General features: G+C 39.9%; 1 protein-coding gene across 4 annotated transcripts in view; it reads left to right on the forward strand.

The window, feature by feature from the left end:
* ELMO1 (engulfment and cell motility 1) overlaps nucleotides 1-22,337 on the forward strand; it is a 310,135-nt gene that overhangs the window by 196,849 nt on the left and 90,949 nt on the right. For all 4 annotated transcript variants that reach the window (XM_051610348.1, XM_051610346.1, XM_051610349.1 and 1 more), the window contains one exon: nucleotides 5,455-5,591. In XM_051610348.1, the coding sequence (XP_051466308.1) occupies nucleotides 5,455-5,591 (137 nt within the window). The remainder of the gene's footprint in view (nucleotides 1-5,454; nucleotides 5,592-22,337) is intronic.

A 22,337-nucleotide genomic window follows, 5' to 3' on the forward strand; every position in this document is an offset into this window, starting at 1 on the left:
TCCCTGGAAAAGAAAATTACACGATTGGCAGCAATATTACTATTTCATCACTGTACTGCCAGTGCTAGTGACCCTCCTTGCTTTAAATTACACTGTTTCCCTGTCACGTGCCAGAAGGGTAGCCAAGGGTTTTATCTCAAATTATTACCAGCAGGCTACAGGGATCAGTGGTGTAGATGACTTGGCAATCACTGTATTTCTGCAGTATTAGGTGCACTTTATGTTACACACTCTATGCTACTGAGAGAATTTTTGATTGTGTATATAAAAGTGGTCATGGCAGTAGTTATTTTTACTGTATCACATCTTCAGAGAGCAGAAATTACAGTGCTCCTTCTCCTGAGAGAGTTAGTGAGAATTAGTTGCTTTTTGGTTGTCTTTGATTATTAGCAAGTAATAAAACCCAGAGGAGGCCATGCCAAGTGGAGATGGTATTTCTAAGGTCCATATTGCACCCTTCATTTGTGGATCTTGCTGCACTTCAGAAAGTGCAATGAATCTTTACATCTTCCTCTTTTCTGATCAAATATCATCATCTCCATTCTCTGAAACTGGGGAAAACGACAGAGGGGATAAATGGCCTACCCAGAATTAAGCAGCAACTCAGTAGATATCTCTTCAGATATCTCTGAAGATTGGAGTGCATGGATTCCAGGTACCTTTCAGACAGGGAAATGTTTTTGAACCCCTCTCTACCTGGAACTTCACACACTGGTTTCATCATTACTTCCCTCAGCTCAAACTTGTGCTGATGCAATTTCAGGATGCTTTTCTTGATGAGTTGCAGGGTGCACAGGATTTGTTAATACCACCCTCAGCACAGAGGCTTACTCCTCACCACAGGTGTCTGGATGTCCCTTTATGTGCGACACCAGCATTAACACCAGGTAACCATATTTATATGGCTGAGGGAATAATTTGATTGATTTAAGCTGTCTGCCTGCTTTTGAAATATTTGAGAATATACAGCAATGTTATCACTTATTTATTATCTACTTCATCAAATCTATTCTGCTTGTATTTTGTAGACCAATTGTACATGGCTGACATTCATGAATGAGGTGGCTTATTTGTGATTAGTAAATTGTCTTTCCTATGCATTCCCAATGTGATGGACCCAAGCCTTACATTTACAGAAAAATGACTGTTTAAATCACCCCAACTTGTCCCTCCATAGCATCATGAATGGATTTTGAAAATACTGGGTTGGGCAGTTCCTAATTTCAGATATACCTGTTCATTATAGGTAGGGCTATTTAATATTTTGTTTCCACATCAGTAAGACTTTTTTCCATGTCTTGGGTTTCACAAGGGAGGTCAGAATGACCGTATGCCATTTTAAAGACATGGTGGGGGATCAGTATCCAGTATAAACACAGCAGTTCAGCAGTCAGGCTGAAAGCAGAGGTTTCTTAAGATCAAGGGCAGTACCTTGTGTAGAGAGATGTATTACTGTGTCTCTGTCTGCTCTTGTAGCTTTGAGGGGATGAAGGGGTTGTCTCTGTGTTACTTCCACATATTGCACAAAATAAATTCTAAGATTAAAAAAAGTGGGTATTTTTTCCACCTTTCCAGGTGGAAATCAGTTATAGATACCCACAGACAGCCTGCTTTTTAAGATGGGGGAAGGGTGTAACCAGCACTTCAGCTGTCAGCCAGCTTCCGTTGAACTGGTGGCCTTCTGTTCATAGCAGTTTGGACAGTGAGGTGGCACACCAGCCTGGTGTCTGGTCTGGTGCAATTGTCTGTTCCTGGAGTCTGTATTGCAAGCAGAAATCCCTGTTGTCTGTATTCAGTTTAACACATCAGCTTTGAAATTTAAATCTTTGCTGTACTTCAAGTCAAACAGTTATTGAAACAGGCTTGTGCAAATATGCAAATACCTAAGTGTTGTGACATAGCTAAAAGAAATTTGGCCCTGATGATGTCGTTTCTCATGGGAAAAGGTATTTAGAGATGAGGTAAAAAATGAAAGTATAACGATTTTCTTTTGCAATTTGTTTTCTTTTTTCTCTTGTTTTCCACTAATCCACAGAGGAGCAACATAACAAATCTGTTTACCACTTGAACAGTGGCTTGAATGTCTTTGTTGTAATTGAGGAGATGAACTCACAGACAAAATTGTGTTGGGTAGACACTAAAAATATGCACTGAAGAAAGCACATAAACTCCCAGGTAGAAATTAGCTCTTTTTTTGCCTGTGCAATTTATGATGAGAAATGAATGAAACTTCTTCCTCAAAGTCACAGCTATAGATCAGCTAGAAGCTTGAAGGACTACTTGAATCCTGAGAGGTAGCACATTGATCTACAGCTCTAAGGGTTGTGCCAAGAAAGGAAAATCAACTATATCTTCACCTGATTTATGTAGGCCAGACATCCGTGACTTGCCTTTTGAAGGTGATCTCACAGAGGCATAATTAAAACTTGAGGGTGTTATTAAATAATCATGATGATTTGTGTCCCTGCATTGCAGCCATGTGTGTGGTTTTGTGTGGTTATAAATGTGGTTAGTCGCTGCTTGCAAAAATGAAGGTTAGAGGGTGCTGGTCTTAACGACAAGAATTTTGCATGCAGCTCTTACGTAGAAGGTCTTCAAATTATTCTAATGCTGGACTTCTGTTTCAGTTTAGAACTAGTCAAATTGCAAGTTAGTAAAAAAAGAAATCCATGAAGTTTTTAATCAGTAAAACTGAGCAGCCTCTAAATTTGTCCACTTTGCAGAGATGGCCAGGTTGTGACTTGGTCTTACTCTGCTCTGGAAACCACTAATAACAGAGTATTGCCTTTTCATTAATCCTCTTGTTACCCGTCAAAAGGAGAAAGAAAGGATTGAGACAAGAGTTGTTTTCATTAGACATTTAAATACGAGGAAGAGAACGTAGCCATGACTTGGGCTGCAGCCTGTAGATATTCTATAGTGGAAACACCACTGATGTGCTTTGTTTGTGATTTTTCCATCAAATTGTATTATTTTGGATAGAAATTTGAGACATACAAAAAGCTAACTTTGAAGTCAAGTATGGATTATAATTTTTTTCTCTACTATCTGGATGATGGTGGAAATATTGAGAAATCTGTTTACAATTTGTTTTGAATTTTTCTTAGAATTTGTTTTGTGCTTTAAGACATTGATCTTGCTTTCTAACAGGCCTAACTTTCTCCATTTATATCAATAATAGTGAATTTTAGTCTTATTTTCAGACTGAAAAGGCATAAAACACACTATGTTGCCTACTTAAAAAAGGCTGGGGCAGGGGGAAGTGGCACCTCTGATTCTGCATGCAGAACAGTCCCATAGTAGATACAGTTTGGGGCTGATTGTTGTAAAGAGCATGAGTTAGAACCAATGCAAGTTTCTGAGTATCTCTAGTCTTTCCATTAATTTTGATTTATTGATTTTTATGAGCAGGAGCAGTGGTAAGCTCAGGCTCTAAGGAGGATCAGAAAGGCCAGTGCATGTTGAGGGTTATTGCCTTGTTTTGTGCTGTGATTTATACAGTGAAGATACTGGCTGCATTCTTCTGCTTGGTCTTGTTTCTTATCATCATTATAGTATTTCATGATTTAAAGACAAGTGCCCTCTGAGAATCTGTTCTGTTGTGTCTCTGACATGATTACAGCATGAAGGTATGATTATTGGAAGTGTTGAGCCCATTCAGCTCCAATGAATGCTGAAGGTGCTCTGAAAATCATGCCTGAGGCATTTTCTTCTTTTAAAGGGGCTGAGTTGTGCCTTATAAATACAGATCTCTGCTTTGACTAATTCCCCCTTGTCTGCACAACCTTTGAAGTAAATGGGGTTTGCTTGATTAGAATGAAACCTGTACTCCAAAATTAACTCTCATCCTCACTACGTAGCTGAAGAATTGATTAGATCTTAGCAAATCTGATGTTAAAATTAAGTTTCAAATTTAGCTTCAGAGTTTTGCTTTATAATTGGAATACTGCATGTTGGAGATCAGAAACTCTTCTTCTTTAAGGGTTCAGGTGATTTTAAGCACAGCTTGTGTTCCTATGACAGAGCTGCTAGTGCAGCAGAGGTCACTGAACATGTTGGAAGGGCAGTTCTGTGGCTAGAAGATGTACCAAGACCAAGTGTTTGCAGCTGATGCAACTAGTCAGCCTGCCTGAGCCATTCACCTTCTCCTGCAAAGAATCTTCATTCTAATTTCTCTAGTTCCACTGAGGGAAAGTGGATGTCAGACGGTGATCCAGCCTCAGGAAAAGGGTTATTTATCCGAGTGCTTGATAATTCCGCTGTTCTTGCAGAGGAGGAAGCTTACCTAGGCAGTGGCTCTTTGATGATGAAAGTAAGGAAAGCTGCTGCTGTATAGACATGAGTGACTGCTGGAAGCGTCCAAAGGAGCACTTCTGCAGAGTTGAAAGCTAAAGCTGAGAGATTTGGGGGCTGGGTGTATGAAGAAAGGTGTAGTCAACTTCGACTTAGTCAACATAATGATTTTTTTGTTGTTGGTTAGTTTTTTGAGAGCATAAATATGCAAACTACTGAGGTGGCCCTGCAAGTTATGGCAAGGATCCTTTCCAGTCCTTGTCTAAAGCCCCTTCTGTTCCCAGGTTGCTCAGATGTGCCCAGAGGTCAGCATCACTGCTTCAGCATTTAGTTTATGAAAATTCATTCTTCACTCAAGGACGTTCTTGCCAAACTGTACTTTTCTTATTTGAAATCATCGCTATAGTATTATTTTTTCTTTTTTTCTTTTTTTCTTTTTACTATTTTTCTTTTTTTTTTTTTCCTTCCTTAAAACCAGTATTTGATTTAAAAAGGGAAGTTTGGCTTTGTGGTTCTTTTTTTTTCTTCCATTTCAGATAAAGGACAGATGTCAGAGGATCCATTTATTTCTTTTCCAGTTATTTTCAAAGAACAAATTTCATTAGTTATATTCTTGTCTATGTGTCCATCTAGATTTTTCTGGCTGCCTCTGTGGTATTTCCATGTACAATATGGTAGATCATCTGCCATGTCAGCAGAGCTTCACATTTCAGTTTGATCTAATACTGGTTTGTGACTGATGAGGTTTGGTGGTTGGTTCTCAGCAGGCAATATGGTACATGCTGTTAACAGTGGGGAAGGCTGTTGTTTTGATGAGGAGACTTGTGCTTCTTCCCTGTGTCTTTCTGTCCTGGCTGAACAACAAAACGTGGCACAAACAAAACACCTGTTGAGAGAATATTCAGGCAAACAGGTAGTTGCTTCCTCTTCTTCTTGCTGTTAGTCTCCTACAGACAGGATCTATGTCGTGTTTCATTGTCTTTACAACTGTAGACCAAGGCTGGCTTTTCAGGACAATGTTTTGACATCTTTTGCTAGAACTGGGATTCCTCTCAAGTACAGTGTTTTCTAAATTTTGTGGCTGATTGTATTTTATGTTTATTTTTTGAAACTCCTGCCTGTACATGTTTTATTCCACCCCCCTTGTTTTTCTGTTTTTAGCCAGTGAGACCTGCAATGATTTCCATCCCATGTTCTTCACCCATGACAGATCGTTTGAAGAGTTCTTCTGTATCTGCATTCAACTCTTGAACAAGACATGGAAGGAAATGAGGGCAACTTCAGAGGACTTTAACAAGGCAAGAAAAAGGGTGGGGTGGGGATAACTGGGCAGGATGGTAAAACAAGGCCATGTATTCTTTCCCTGGAGGCACAGGGATTTACTAATCCCCATTCTGCTGAATGCTGTGGAGTTTTGTCTGTTCAGATTCTTTGCATGTCAGAATGCCAGCATTCAGAAAGTGAGGGTAGGGGATGGGAGGTTCATTGACCATTTTCAATCATGTTGCACTGCAGACTGTGAACCTAAACCTAAAAACCTACCTTGAGGGGAAATTCTGCCTTTTTATGTTAGCAATATTATGCTGAAGTGCTGCAGCCTCCGAGCTTGTAAATAATGCAAAGACAGTACTGCGGTGATAATTCTGTGCATCCCTTTCATTTCATGTGAGCACTAAAGTGATAAAATATTCAAGAGTGGACACAATCCTGACAAAGTGCTATGCAGGTTAGCCTGCTAAAGCAAACAGACAAACAAAAAAAAAACAAAAAGCAAACCAATCAACCTAAAATCCAACCAAAAAACTCTTCGGTATTGCACCCTTTTTGTTGTAAGATAGAAATCTGGAAGTTTCAGCCAATCTCCTGACCCTCAGCAAAGCTAAGGAGATCAGGACTACCTGGTTTAGTAGTCCCTAGGTATTCTGTTTTGACTGTCTAATGTATCATGAGGCTGAACAGTATCTTTGGCACTTGGTAAGAATGAAAAGTTTGTGCTTTTGTGGCCAGTTGGCATCCTTATCTTTGTTGGGAACCTTTGCATCTTAAGCCTCTCCCTGAGACATGTTGGTTGAGAGCTGCTGGTTGAGAATGAAAGGTGAGACTGCTGCAATCTGTCAGCGTGTGCCATACAAGAACTCTGAGCTCACCAGAACCAAATGTTAAGTGAGAACTAGCAAAAATGATTTAGCTTCTAACTGGAACCATCCATTACTGAAGTGGTTTAAATGTCCATTTTCTGCTGCAGAGTGAAGACGATTTCTTAGGATACAGTGTGGAGTAACCTTTGTTCAGTTCTTTTAGGTAAGATAGTTGTCAGCAGCACCAAAGCCCTGGCAAAAGACAGGGAATTCCCAAATGCATGTGAGATGCAAGCCTAGAGGCTTGTTCTTGCATGGAATCCCTGACATGCTTCTCTTACCTAGTCCAGGAGCACAGAAGGAGAAATAGGAAGGTAATTCACTGTACAGTTCAGAAACCTAAAATCAGGAACTTTAAAAAGCAACAACTTTTTAAAGACTACTTGATAGTAGTGGTTGTTTAAAATAAATGTATTAAAAACATTCTATTACTTTCAGGCCTTCTGTCTCAATAGAAAAAGGATTTTTGTACATGATTTCCCACAACTTGAGTTGGAATATTATTAGTAATCCTGAAGTATTCAGGAAAAGAAGTGTCCTATTTCTGTCAACAGCCCAGATTACCCTAAAAAGAAAACAAAGAAATCCACTTTTCAGTGCTAGACATTGCTATGGAGCATCATGGGAGATCACTTAATTTCTTCTCTGATCTGACTAGTTTTCTCTTTGTGTTTTCTGTTTCTGAAAATCCTGTGACTTCACCCAGTGAGATCAGCAGTAGGTCCTACTGCGCGTCATTGGAGACATTAGGGATTCTTAACTCCATGGGGCAAATCAATTTGCCATCAGACTACCAGGATTTGTGTCTGGTGGTGGCACTATGGTGCATGAGAGATGAACCCAGGTTTCCTGCCTGCAGAAATCAGTCTTGATTTTGTAACTGTTTTCATAAAGGGGAGGGAATATTAAGCTCTTGCGCCTCTCATTTCTAACAGTTCCATAATTATGTTCTGCTTATCTAAATCCTTTCTTTAGTCATAAGGAGATTTTTGTGCTCTTATCCACTTCAAATGACATGTGGTGGTGATGTGTGTTACTCAGCTGATAAATGTCTAAAGGGATCTGTGAGTGAAGCAAACTGTGTTGTTGTGTGGGCTTGTGAAGCACTTCTGGATTTGTGGGGGATGATGCATTATATAGTGGAACCAAGGTTTACCCATCTGGTTGGTGGGTGACAGCTGCCAGTGCTGATGGCTTTACCAAGCTAAATAACACCATTTTTAATCCTTACCTGGCAAGAAGCTTTGGTGATCACAGCATGTAAGTATTCTTTCTTCATCTTTCCTATGTGTTAAGGATACCTGTATCTATGCAGCCACTTTTGAACATTTGGCAGGCAAAGGCCCAGTGGACCCAGGGAGCATTCAGCTCCCTGGAAAAGCAGGAAATCAGACCTAAGAACATGCAGTAGCTTAGTGGTGTGAAAAAAAGAAATGTTTTATTTATCTTTGTGTTACTATTTTTCAGTTCAATTACTTGATTCTCATGGTAATATATGAAATACCACTTTGCTACAGTTTGCTACCCACCTGGCTGATGGGATCATTCATTTTCTTCCTTCTTTCCTTCCTCCCATAAAATCTTCAAACCAAAATTGGTCACTCTCAGTATATTGGATGGTAACTCTTGATACCTGGGGATTCTGCTAAAAAGCTGATCCACTTGCTTTGATCTTTAATCATAATGGAAGTAAAGTAGCTTTTTGTTTAAACTTTTAATTAATCACAGTAACTTTTACATTAAGGGGCTGTAGGAGGTCTGTTTGCACATATAGAGATTTATTTCCACCTCTTGCATTGGAGAAGGATAGGCTCGAAAAGAAGTGAGGTGATGGAATATATCCTCTCAGGTTTCAGTGGCTGTTCTCAGGGTTTTTTAAGCCACAGATTAAGATTTTCTTCTGATGACAAAATGGCATACTGTGCCATCGTGGCTCTTCAATTCATGTTGTGGAAATTTCATATAGATTTGTTAATTTTTAAAGCCTAAAAAACAAATTTAAAAAGTGTTTCTTATAGTTGGAAGAATTTTATGGTGTTTTAGTGAAATGTTTGTAATGTCGTTCTTTGTCTCTCTGATTCTCATTCATTAAGAGAGGCATCTTTGGCAACTCCAGCATTAGAAAGACTCCTTGGATCTCTATGGTGATAGTAGGATACAGTCAGTCCTAAAATCTTTTTCACAGTCTCTCAATATGCTAGTAGATGTCTGAATAAAATAATTCAGTCAGGCAGCTAAGCTTGTATTATGCCTTTATAGCATCTTAAGATATACATAATTCAGGTCTGATGAGTTTTCTGGAGAAATTAGGATGTGGTTGGATAGACAGACGTGCAAGTTGCAACAATTCCATTGGAAACCTTTTTGTTTAAATTTGAGCCTACAGATGATCAAAGGAGACTTTACAAGCTCTGTCCTCCACAGTCATTTCTGAGCAGACAGCATGGTTTGTGACTTCAAAAAATGTGATCTTGTCTCCAAGCTTTACATAATTCTATGTGTTTTACTGGAGCAGAAGAAAACATTGTGTATTGATCTGTGGAGTCAGTGCTGACTGCAAGAAAGCTAGACTGAGTTATCTCACACTGCAGCATCTAGAAACCTTAATCACCAGCTTGCTCATTTAAATAGGTGCCCATCACTCAGGTTTCCCTCGGGCAGGGACCACCTACACTCTGCTCAGGGTAAGCAGGCTCTGCTGCCACACAGACTAAGATGTACTTAAGCTGATTGGGGTTTTTTTTGTTTATTTTTAACATGATGGTAGGCAGGGTTCAAGATAACTGCCCCACTGTAAAATTCTTTCCATGGGGCCAAATGAAAGCATACTCACAATGGAAACTATTTTGTTGATTGCCACTAGTTGTACTTAAGTATATGCAGGTGTGTTGCCCTAATGAGGTTTTACATTGAGGTCCTATCTTGTTAGTGATCTTCTTGTAAAATAGACTTATTGTTTCTTGTGAAACAAGGAGACCACAGATGAGATACTGTGTAGGTGACAAGATTATGCCCGTAGCTCTGGTGTCCAGAGATTTCAGCATGCTGCTTTTTGAACGTTTGAAGTTCACATGCTAATAGGAGGAAGGGTGAGCAAATGGATTATTTGTATTGCAGGGCCAGGCACAGCTTCTGTTATTAGACCTGCAGAACAGTATGAACAATTTGCTAATTTTGTGCCTAGTGTAGTGCCATCTTAAAAAAAACCCAAACACAACAAACAAACCAACAATAACAAAACATTAAGAATAAAAATTACTGTTTCCAGTCCTGGTGTAGAAGAAAAATGAAATTATCTGATCCACCTACCAGGGCTTTGAAGCTGCTTTGTAGAGAATGGGCATAACGATAATTGCTTTTATTAGTGTACTAGCATAGTTTTAGGGTTTTAGATGGCCAAAAATGACTACTCACCACAAGACACGGATTATAATTTCAACATGGCTAAAGTTAACTAGGGGATGCCAAAACTGAAAAACTTTGGAAGTTCTGTGGTATATGGTGCTTGAAATCAAAATCAACTGCATGGACTCAAACTACACATTTAAAGAGCAGGAGGGTAAATACGAGGTGGGATTGTTCAGCCTGGAGAAGAGAAGGCTTCAGGGAGACCTTATAGCAGCCTTCCAGTACCTGAAGGGGCCCTACAAGAGAGCTGAGGACAGACTTTTTACAAGGGCTTGTAACCATGGGATGAGGGGTAATGGGTTTAAACTCGAAGAGGGTAGGTTTAGGTTAGACATTAGAAAGAAATCTCTGTGAGGGTGGTGAGACACTGGAACAGGTTGCCCAGGGAAGTTGTGGATGCCCTGTTTCTGGAAGTGTTCAAGGCCAGGTTGGATGGGGCTTTGAGCAACCTGGTCTAGTGGGAGGTGTCCTTGCCCACGCCATGGTAGGGTGGGTGGAACTTGATGATCTTCTAGGTGACTTCCAACCCAACCCATGAGGTTTGCTAGTGATGCAACTGATACATTTTTCTCATTACTGAGATCTCTGATTAATTTATTTTGCCTGCTGGCTGTGGGTTTGACATCATCAGAGTATAAAACTCCAGCTTTTCATTGTTCTATGAAAATTTATTTTGTAATAATAAAAACATTCTTAGAAACCTCCCAAAATGGTGGTTTCAGCATTCTGGCAAAGCTAGCATTCATTTCACAGTGTCCAGCCTGGGTACCCTGACAGCACTTTTGTGACATGTGGCTATTTTAGTGACACACCAAGCTGCAGCACTGGATCCCCATGCAGGAGTGGGGTCTGCTCAGCAAGACGATAATATATGTCACTGACAGGTGCACTCCTAACAAACTGTCTTGTTTGGTAATCATTAGAGTAGATATTGTTCACAGTGACAGCAGATGCAAACAATAAATGCCCTATGTGAGTTTTGTAATTAAATACCAAAGCAAACAGTGAGGCATTTGATAACCACAAAAGATGTTTATGCTCGTGCTCAGACCTTGTGAACATTTTTCCTTTCTCTGTGACAAGATAACAGAAAAGGTAACCAAGCATAACATAAAAATGAAGAATACCATTTCCTTGCTCAGTGATGGGTTGGAAATGCCATGCCACAGATTTCTCAGCTTGTCTAGTGTTCTCATACTTTCAGCAGCTGGAGGATAAATAATTGTGCAAGGCTAGGTTCAAAATATGACTAAGTGTTCAAGGCCAGGCTTTTAAAGAGCCTACTTCTGGGAGTGGTGTTTTGTGTGGAAACACATGCTGTGGGCCAACACCACCACCAGATAATGCGAGTTACCCGTAAGGAAGCAAAGGTATAGAGGGTCATTTGGAAAGGGTCAGAGCAGCAAGGTGACAGAGGAGCTGCACCAGCTTTGCTGGTTCTTCTGAAAATCAGGGAGACTCCAGGAGCAGACTGTGCACAGATCCTGTCTGAAATGCCCACTGTAATCTTGTTGTCCTAGTCCTTGCCATGGCAGCTCCATGCCTCACCTGGAAGCATCAGGGCTTTGCTGCACACCTGGAGGGGAGAAGCAGGTCTCCTGGCACGCTCAAGTGATCCCATCTAGTGGTGCTAGCCATGTTCTGCACTTTAATGTTTGTTGCAGAGTTGTCTTAGTCTTGATAACCCCAGTTTACGAGAACGTAAAAGTGGTGTAAAGATGAAAAGGTACCCAGAGCTCAAGTGCCTTGGCAGTGAAGCAGTGGCAGGGCCAAAAGCAGAACCAGGATGTCTGGCTGTTTGCTCCAGCCTACTTGCGCCTTGTCACAGCTCCAGGCTGCAGCTGGTGCTGCACAGCTCCAGGGTGTCCCAAGGGCACCGCTTTCATCTGTGTCTGTGCCCCTCTTTCCCTCCTTCTCAGAGGGATGCTTGGAGGAGGATGACCAATGGTAGCTCAGGGAGCATGAAAGAGCCATTACCTCAAGCAGGACAAAAATTAATTCAAGCAAACTTGAGAGTAAAATCCTTTGGTCATTCTGTAAATCTGTCTGTCACTTCCTTTTCCTTTCAGTGATAAGGGGGAAAGAGATGATAAACAGCTCTTCACGGATGTTTTCCAAAGCATTTATTGTTTTCTTTTGGGTGCTTTTTCACCAATCTGAAACAAATACATTTAACTTCCTTTGAAAGAAGCTTTGGAAGGCTGTTTACATTTTACCTGGGGGAAATGCAGGGCCAATGGAATGATTGCACTTCTCCATTAGCTTTATTGCAACTTCCCTTGGCAATGCTTTGTTTATATCAGTCAGGGATACCACAAATAAATTATTCTCATATCAAGTGAGTTCAGTATTCCCCAGGCTTAAGCAGATTGTCACAAATTAAATTCCATGTTTTCATACCTGAGGCCATTAGCAATTTATTAACTTTTATTGGAAACAGTTACTAAAAATACATTGTATCATTAATTGCATAAGGCATTAATTTATTAAAAAATGTATAGCAATTAACATTTTGCAAGTCTGATGCATGGTTTATGAAGAAAATGTGACTTTTTTAATTGAAGAAAAAAAAGTCTTCCAAATACAATGGGAATCTCCTACAGGAGCATAATTGGCTGCAGGAAGGTGGTCAGGTCTATTCTATTAGCAATCACCTCCTTAAGAAGTGGCTTCTTTCAGCAGTGCATTTTAACACAGTGTAGGGAGAGACTATTAAAAACCTTTTCCTAGCATTTTGTTGGTGTTGCTGCTACACTTCTTGTGGCCTGGATATTACAAGTTTATTCCTTCATTGGCTGCTCATTTGGGAATGGCTCAGTTAAGTCTTCTCCATCTCTGTGTATTTATCTACAGCTGCCAGATATATCAAATATATCCCACTGTGTTTGTCAAAGCCAGTTTATGACATGTCTGCTGCTTCTGGCTGCAGGAACCTGAGAAAAGGGGTGTTTAAGACTCTGAAGGTGCATTCTTCCGCTTATTGAAGCATCAGTCTGGAAAAATCAGATCTAAACTTAAATATTCATCCCCCAAAGGTTGGTAGTGTCAGGGTCAAAGGAACTGAAAAAGAGTATTGCATTTTTAAATCTAGTTGCCTCCATCCTTTTGAAAATTTTTCAAAAATTGGCATTGTCAAGAAGGCAAATACATTTTAAAAAAATAATTTGAAAAATGTAAGTACTTAGACTGGATAATGAAGCAGTAAGGAACAACACTTGCCTTTTCTCTGCACTTTGCAGCTTATGAACTATTTTTGTAGTTTTTTTTTTCTTTTTTCTTTTCTTTTTTTTTTTTTGCATTAAAAATGGTATATTTGGTATTTGCTGTCTTGGCCAGAAGGCTTCAAAGATCTTTGGTAACAGGATCACACCTAGTTGTTATCCCAGCAGAACTAACCTTCTCCAGTAATCACAAATGCAGTGATTTCTGGGAGGGCATAGGCTTAAAGGCAAAAGCATTTTAAACCTGCAGTTCTGCCCATTTAAATGCCAGGATAGGTACACAAAGAGGGAGATGGATTCTTCAAGCAAAAATCAAGGGGAGGAAGAGGTGTCTCAACAAAATATCTGTTATTAAAAAAAAAAAAAAAAGAAAAAAGAAAAAAAAGGAAAAGAGTATTTTAGTATAATCCATTCCTTGGTCATAAACTAGTTTGTCTTATGCTTTCTCCAGTGATGAAAGTTACTGTTGGTTTCAGCAGTGAAATACCATTTTTGTGAAAAACATGGCCATCCTTGGCAGAGTGGATTTTATCCCCCAACTTTCTAATGAAGCCTGTGTGTTACTGTAGAACACATACGGGTCTACTTGACACCCTGGAGATGGCAATTTTTAAAACTGTTGGTACTTCATATTTTCAAAGCAGTCTTCATTTTCATCTCTGTGGGTGCTGATCAAACCAATAAACATCTCAGCCTTCAAAAATATGATTGAGTGGAAAGCCCAATAACCGGAGGAGAAACACTGACTGCAGGTTATCTGTGCTAACTGCTTTTTTTCTACTCTGCAGAAACCCTTTGCACTGGGAAAGTGTTCTTCACTTGCATGTAGGGTGTGTTAGTCACTAAGGAAAATGATATAACATAACTTGAACTGTCACCAGAACAGTGCATTTTGTGAGATTGTCCCTGTCATTCCTTTTCTAAAGTGTGGGTAATAATCAGATCCTGGGAACAACTCTTGTCTCTGTATTTTTATTTCTTCTTTCTAGGATATGTTTTTGTAGTACAGTTAAATCAGAGTTGCATGGCATATGGCTTTTTGCTGCATGAATTGCTGCTGATGTGAATGTCAGTGGGCATATAATACCAGATTTTCATTTTGTGAATCACAATGCATGGAATTCAGCCCAAGAGCTCCCCAGACTATAGCCCTTATTATAGGCAAATAAAAAAGGAAAGGAATGGGAGGGAGGTGATGTCTTGGAGATTTTGTTTCAGTTGCATTGAGGTTATCGTGATGAATGATGCAGCTGACAATGAGATTTTTATAGCCTCTCTCAGAGTAGCAGAAGAGCTTGTATTATTGTTGGTTCACTTTAAGTAATTGTAATCTAAATAGCACCATGGTTGAAAAGAGCAGCAGAAATCTTTCATACGTGTCTTGTCAGCAAAGCCAGGGTGTTTGATCGTTTTAATCTCATCTGTCCTTACACAAATGTCCTTCATTGTTTGCAGTTTACATCTTGCCTGTTGTCTGGATTGAATACGTCAGTCACCATTAAAAAGGCATTTGCCAGTCAGTCGCTGCTGCTGCATGTCTCTATATTTAGCTCATGAGGTAACTGGCCAGCCTTTGACAAAACGATCCCCCTCTCCGATGCGGCAGCGTCAACTAAGACCAACTGCGAGAGAGGGAAGTGGGAGGAAAGGGCTGCTGGGAGCTGGAGTGAGCAGTGGAGATGGTGTGCAGATGCAGAGGGGCTCTCCTCTTCTCTCCTGTATGTGCACCAGCTATTGCCAGCGGTGTCTGCACCGTGGACATGGGGCCAAAAGAGGGACCTGCCTCTTCTGGCTCTCTGTAAGGTTACCTTGAGCGCGGAGGGTTGGGCAGCTATAGCAGAGTGAGTCCTATGTGAGCTGTGCAAAGCTTGCTCAGTTCATTATCACTGGTTAGGCTGGGCTGTGATGTGTCAACATGAACTTTCCTCAAGTTTCCAGAGAGAGGATGAGTGGAAAATGGAGGAGGATGGGAGGTGAAGTATTCAGTATGTGCTTTCTGAAGGAATTGTTAGGATTTCTCCCACAGAATATTTAGATTTGAGACCACTGCAGGGACAACTGCTACTTGGGAATGGAGGTGAAACTGGGATGTGTAAACTTGGGTTCTGCCACTTTTCCATTGAGAGCAAAATGGCTAATTGTGAGGTGGAAAGTGTTGTGTGTGCCTCTGAAAGTGGTAAGGCCCTTTTGTCTTTGCTCTTTCACCTCTACAGTATTGATTTGAGTAGCCATATTAAAAATGTTACGGGTTATTTATTGATAGGCTCCCTCCTAGTTCCTCAAGTTACCATTATATGTTGATTATGGCAGGCAGAGAAGCAAGGCCCCCAGTAACATCTATGAAACATGAAAGCTGGGGAATATCACCTTATAAATTGAGGGCAGGAGTGGAGAGAGGTTTTGTAGCATTTAAGCATTTAAAGTCAAGCACCAGAGACAGATGAAGAAACCAATACCAAAATCTGTGTCAGAATCCTTGAAAAAGACGTTAGTGCAGCTGATTGAAGAACTTGCCATATCAAGATATTCATTCCATGACCATGAAAAATAAATGTGTGACAACTAACCTTGCATCAAGAATGTCAAGACTGTGCCTGCAAGAATGGAAGCATCTGGGGAAATAGCTCATACACATGCTTTGAATTTTATGGTAATTTTTTCTCTCTGGAGATGTATCTTCAGATTTTAAGCATCTGTTTTCTGTCTCAGGGAAACTGGCTGATCTTTGTTGTGTTGCTTATCTGAGAACCTCAGCAGCAAGAGCTTCAAAATTGCAGTTGTATCAATTTTGCTTGAATGTAAAGGCTGCCTAGAACTTTTTGTTTTACTTAACCAATGCTCCAAAGGAAACTGGGTCTCCCTATGTCATTGTTACAGCCAGCCTCTTCAGAAGCAATTGATCAGTGCTTCACAGTGAAAGTAGAAACTCAAAAATCCCCGAGTAGGAAAATGAAACATCCTTATTTTTGTAAAATCAGATGTATGAGATGAAGAATGTAATCTCATAGCTGTCAAGGTTTTCAGAATCCTTCCAAGAACTCTTTTCTATGTAAGCTAGGGATTTGGAAATTGTTAAAGGGCTGTTGTCTTCCTCAACATTTTTTATTTTAAATCTGAATCGATCTGATTGTCAGATGACTGATACTTAAGCTGCATTTTAAGGCCTGTATGTTATTACTATTAAAAAGCACATGTATAAACTAGTGACTGGATGTAGAAATCTGGTAACCATGTATTTTCAACAGTGGCAGAAATCTGAAGGACACTGTTAAAATTTTAAAGTCAAAATTACATTCACAGATGTGTTTCTTATTCCTAAAAATGCAGTTGTATGGACAAAAAAAAAAGTCTTTCCTCATGAGTAGTGGTGTGAATACAGCATTTTAATAATGATGGCAGAGAACAGGTTATTCTTTCATGTAGCATAATTCCACATACAGTGGGCTGCAAAGTTTAATTTAGTTAGAGAAAGAGCTATCTCCAACAATCTGAGAGATAAACCTGAGGTAAAAGGTATTTTATGTGTGCAGCTTGCAAATGGCTTCAGTAATAAATATGGCCTAAATGGCCCTTCACTGAGTACAATCTTTAAGGTACTAGCTAAAGCAAGATCTTTAAACTGGTGGTTCTACTTAGGGAGAAAAGAAAGAAAAGCTCTCCATAAAGCTTATTTAGCTTTGCATAGGTTAGGGGGTTTTTGTTGTGTTGTTGCTTTTAAGCTCCAGAGAACAGGATGTTTCGTAGCTGCTCAATTTGCTTTAGTTATTATAATTTGAAAGAATTTGATTATTCTAATTTCCTTCTCTGTGCTTCTTTATTTTAACACTTCAGTATCTAGTAGTGATTTTTATGATGGCCAGGGCTTTGATATTGATTTCTACACCACATCAAGCTGAGGATAGGTGATTGCCAATGCAGACTGACAGCTCAGAAAGACTAATTTCATGTTTTACAAATATAATTGTAGGTGTTTGCTTCTAGGATGGTCACTGTGTTGATGAGCACCATGAATCAGCAGTGCACCCTTGTATGACGTGGACTAGCTGCATGCTGGGTTGCATTAACTAAAGCACAGCTAGCAGGTCAAAGGGGAAGGGATTATTTCCCAACTTGGCATTTGTAAGGCAGCAGTTGGCAGACTCTGTTCATTTTTTTTGTCCCGGTAACGGGGAGAGTTTGATCAAATGGGGCTAGTCCAGCAAAGGACTACCAATATGATTAAGGGGGATGGAGCACATGATTCTCAAGGGAAATGTGAAGCTACTAGATTTGTGCATCCTGGCTGGGAGAAGGAGGATGGGTCTAGTTGTGTCTTCTTCCACTGTCTGAACAAGAAGCTGTAGAGACGATGCATATCCTTCTCAGAAGTACACAGGGAAAGACAAGTTTCAGTGAAGGAATCCGGTAGGATTTAAGGATAAAATGTTCCCAGTTACCAATACTGATGCAGCACTGGAACAGCAGGTTGCTTGGAATCTGAATCCTTGGAAAAACTCAAAACTCACCCAGACAAGGCCCTGAGCAATGTGACTTAAGCTTGAGGTTAGCTCTGCTGTGTCTGCAGGACTTGATGATGCCTAGTACTTTCTAGCAACCTGAATTATTCTGCAGTTTTATGTGTAAAATCTACTTTCTTATCCAGGATGAAACAGGGAGAAATAGTAATTCCTATCATTAATCATCAGTGAAATAAACACAGATACAGCATCAACCAATCTCATAATTTTTTTTCTTATATTAAAGTAAGTGCAAAAGATCCTTGTGATGGATGCAGTAGCTGCTCTCAAGAAGTCAGGCTTTCCCCATTAACTGCAGTGACCCCTTTAAAGCATTTTTAACTTGTCTTAGCTCTGACAGCTGAACTGTTGTTACTTAGAGGCATTCAAGCTTGTTCAGAAATGTGAGGTCAAAAGCATTTCCTCAAAATGTTCTTGCTAACATTTAGGTTTGTTTTACTAAATATTTACCACAGGCTACTTCTTTAGCTCAGTTGATGTGGTAACTGCTCTAACTACGAGTGACTCGTTAGAGTAGTTGAGCTCTAATACTTAAAGTAGGCAATGTGTCTAGCAATGGCAGAGCGATGTTTGGCTACTTGTGGATTAGTTTGGGGGCTGTTGTTTTGTGGTTGGTTTGGGGTGTTGGGTTTTATTAAGTGCTTGTCTTGCACACCAGCCCCTGCTTTAGCTAAAGCCCCATTGCTTACAAGTTCTAGCTCCATGTGCAAGCTGTCACTCCACCATCCTGGGAAATTTCAGGTATTTCTCTCAAGCACAGGTTTCTGACCAAAGGAAAGCATTTAAACTGACAGAACATGCAAAGGGTACAAAAGAAGAAATGAAAGGTGATGTTAATTAGTTTTTAGTTGGGTGGATGATCCTTAAGGTCCCTTCCAACACAAACCATGCTATGATTCTATGATAACAAGAATACATAAATTAATGTCTTGTTGCATGTTGCCTGGAAAATTAGTGGTGGAGATGGGAACTTAGCTGACACTTTACTTGTCAGTTCTGTAATGACAGGATAACCTTATCTTGATTTCTTTTCTGGTGTCCTGATACACGGTTCTGTTAGCAAGGAAATACACTGTTTTTCCTGTGGTGCAAGCACATTTCACGTTTAAGCAAACTATTTTCCCTTGGCTTACATCCTTTAGAAGCTGAAGTAAGGAAGCGATTAGATGCAGTGTTTGCTGCATGTGTGATGTAAATGGCTGAAATTAAAATGTGTTGCAATTTGGGGCAATCATGAGGACAAGCTAAAAAGGGAGAGATGGCATTCACACCGTCTTTCTGTGCACAATCTCTCATGCACAGTGCTAGTAAGCACTAAAAATCAGAGACCAATGACAACCAGAACCAGAGCTGTCAGAAATTAAAATGTTCTCTCTCTCTCTTCAGATGACTGGGAAGACTATAGTCATAAATGACAATTTTAATAATCAACTGGTATTTATCAGTATGTGCATACGTGAGCACAGCATATGCAATGCTCACTGTGACTACCATGGCAAACTGGGACAAACTGTACTCACAGCAAGCCCAGCACTGCAGCTGGCTTTGGGTGGGTGAGCTTCTGCAGCTGCCACAGATGTTGCAGAAGATCCACATGTGAGACTGGGACCTTGAATGTAGAAACCCATACATGAGTCAGCCTTTCTGGAAAAATTTCCCCACTGTCCAGCTGCAAAAACTAATCTCAGGCTAACACACAAATATTGAGCATCACTAGATAGGACAACAGCTGAGGTGAGAAAGACAGACCTCACTGTGGCTCCAATAAGAAGGTTGTCTACAGTGACCGTATCAAAAAGCAGTGATATTGGAAGCTTTTCACCCTACAAAGCAAAGCTATTCTGTTTAAATTGGTAATTGTAAAATAAAAGAACCACAGAGGAACCAAGATAACCAGCAAATCACTTACTTCTATTTTTCCAAATACTACAAAGTGTTATTTAAATAATAATTAAAAAAGGCTATTAAAATTATAGTCTGAAATTAAAGGAAGAAAGGCAAACAGAAAAACTGTGCAAGCACCATTAAATTGAGGAAATTTTCTTTGGACATGTTGCAGTACCTTTTCAAAGCAGCATATGGGGTTTATTCTGGTGACTCTAATTTTAACATGAATGGGAGTCACGTGGAATACTCCTGGCATACTGCTTTGAAAATATATCCCTGCATGATTAAGAGTGAAATCTTTTTAAACCGCTTTTTTTTGGTTGTTTTTTTTGTAAAGCAATTCTGAAATATTTTCATAGGAAAGCATTAATGAAATGAAAATGGTCCAACCAGGAATAAAATGGTAATGTTGAATGGGTAGAAATACTGCTGACTTATGTCACTATACATAAGTTTGTACTTCAGAGGGTTGGAAATGAAGGGAGAAGAAAACATGGAGTTTGTACCCACTGTTGCAACTGCCTCTGCATTGCTTGACCTTTCTATATTTGTCTTTTCACTTGGAAGGTGAAGTAATCATTCTACCTACCATGTGTAAAGAGCAGAGAGTTCAGTGAAGAGAGTGAGTACAAAGTGGGATTTGCCTCTCGGATGGCAAGCATGGCCATGCTGCCATTGACAGCATCTTTAGGTCATGGATGATTGAGACTGAAGAATTATGTACTCTGAAGATCAATTAGAGAGGACTCATTAGTGGGAAGGAAGTTCTGAGCAGATGCAACAGGCCTGACAAAATGAGCCAGAACACTGATAGAGATGGGCCTGGTATGTGGGCTGAATGTGAAGTAGGGTTGCTAGAGGGAGGTTCAGAGAGTCCTTTCTGACAGCCGGTCCTTCCTACCCATCCTCAGATAAAACAGTTTTAACAGTTTCTTGAAATGTTTTGAAAAGGATAAGACAGAAAATGTCCATAAAACCATACTGATGAGTACAGACATGAGGAAAGTTGAGAGGTATGGACAGTCATCTGGTGTCCTTCCAAAGATGCAGAGAAAGAGGGGGAAGTTATTTTCCTTTTTCCTTTTTTTTTTTTTTTTGTGGTTTTTTTTTTTTTCAGCTGAGAATGTCAGGTTTATTCTTATAACTTTAGTTTTGTGTGGGCTGCTGCTTTAGTACTCTCCTCTAATTGTTTGCAATTTCTTATTGCACCAAGACATCTGTCTTGATGTTGCAGATAACACAAAACCACAAAACTTACCTGCCTTTTCTCCTTTTCACAAAATCTTCACCAGTGATATGTTACATCAGGATTCTGAGCTCACTTGTCCTTCATGTCTGTTGTCTTTCAGAGTGGGTTGTTAACATGGTTTGCTGGGGTTTCTCCAGTTGTTCCAACATGGTTGCCACTTCACAGACTTCTACATGGGATGCAACAGGCAGCATAAGAGTGTTTATGTCAGCCTTATTTAAGCAAGAGACTTCATTTAAGCATGCCTATTTATATAGTGAGCTTCTTTATACTACATTTGGCTGTGAATGGATGTGTGTGGGCATACTTCTGTTGTGCATGCGACACGTGTTTGGGGTATGTATATTTGGCTGCACATTTCCATGTACATGGATTGAAAAAATGATTGTTAATGTCTTTGAGAAGGAGATGTTTGCAAAGCCCAGCTTAACCTAGGGGTGCTCTGAAGCCCATGGGAATGGTTGCATGCTGCCAGAGACTGACACAGAATAGGAGCTCATTTTTTGTGCTCTGAATTGCCCTATGAGGCTGTGGAGGCTATTGCCCTTTCTAGCTAAAGCTAAGTGTCCACTTGGTAAATTGTTCCTATTAAAGTTTACTTGCAAAAAAATAACTATGTGGTAAACAGCCCTTACATTCCATTGCACTTATGTGAGCATTTATTTGACTTTCAGGCCTGTGTGAGGTGGAAGCAGACAGAGCTTGCTCTTCTCAAGAAAGTTTGTTATGCACTTGCTGGACCTGGAGATTAGAATCATGTTTTCTGTTCTTTTCCTTGACTGTGGACTTGACAATTGCTTTCTGCAACTCCAGAGCTTTCTGACATGTACCCTTACTTGTCAGCCTGTCATGTGAAAGCAGCATGAAATGAATGTGATAAGTGGTGGATAGGTCCCCATTAACAGCTATTAAAGTAATGGTGTGAAGGTCCTTCAACAGCAGCTGGGAAGGTGAACCAAAGCAAGGATGACTCTGTAATAGAGCTGTTTTGAGTACACTCTTTATAAACATCATTGACCAGCGCTGTCGTTCTGGTTGTAAAGGTGCATAATCACACTAATACAGTTTGTCCAAAGGCTGCTGTATGTCTGATTGCTACTCTTAAATAACACAGGATAGAATATTTTGAAATTGACACATACATGTAGAAAACTCTCCTGAATAAAACTCCCATTTCTTTTTTCCAGAATGCCTACGTAAGTAAATAAAGGACTTTTAGAAACCCAGAGATGTTTGCTAGCATCATCCATTGTGCTAGTCTTAAGGGCCTGTTGACAAAACCCAAAGCCCCTGCTTCAGGTCACACACTGCTAACCTCTTTGCCATTAGCAAGAGAGAGCATGAATTTTGTGTGAACAGATTTAATCTTCCTGTGCAGCAGATGTGCTGACACATGGACTTCTACAGGCTATGGGGTAAATAATCTCCTGTTTAAGTGGTTCCTACGTACCTACTTATGTAATTAACATATAAAAACAATTGTGCATCATTATTTAAATGGTGAACCATGACAGCATTAAAGTTCAGATACCTGAGACAGATGAATTTTTCTTTTATTTTGTCCCTCCTATTGTTCTTTAGTTTTGTTAAAAGCAGAAATGTTTCCATTTCATATGATTAAGTA

Source organism: Apus apus, chromosome 2, assembly GCF_020740795.1.
Source record: "Apus apus isolate bApuApu2 chromosome 2, bApuApu2.pri.cur, whole genome shotgun sequence".
In the NCBI taxonomy this organism is placed as follows: domain Eukaryota; kingdom Metazoa; phylum Chordata; class Aves; order Apodiformes; family Apodidae; genus Apus; species Apus apus.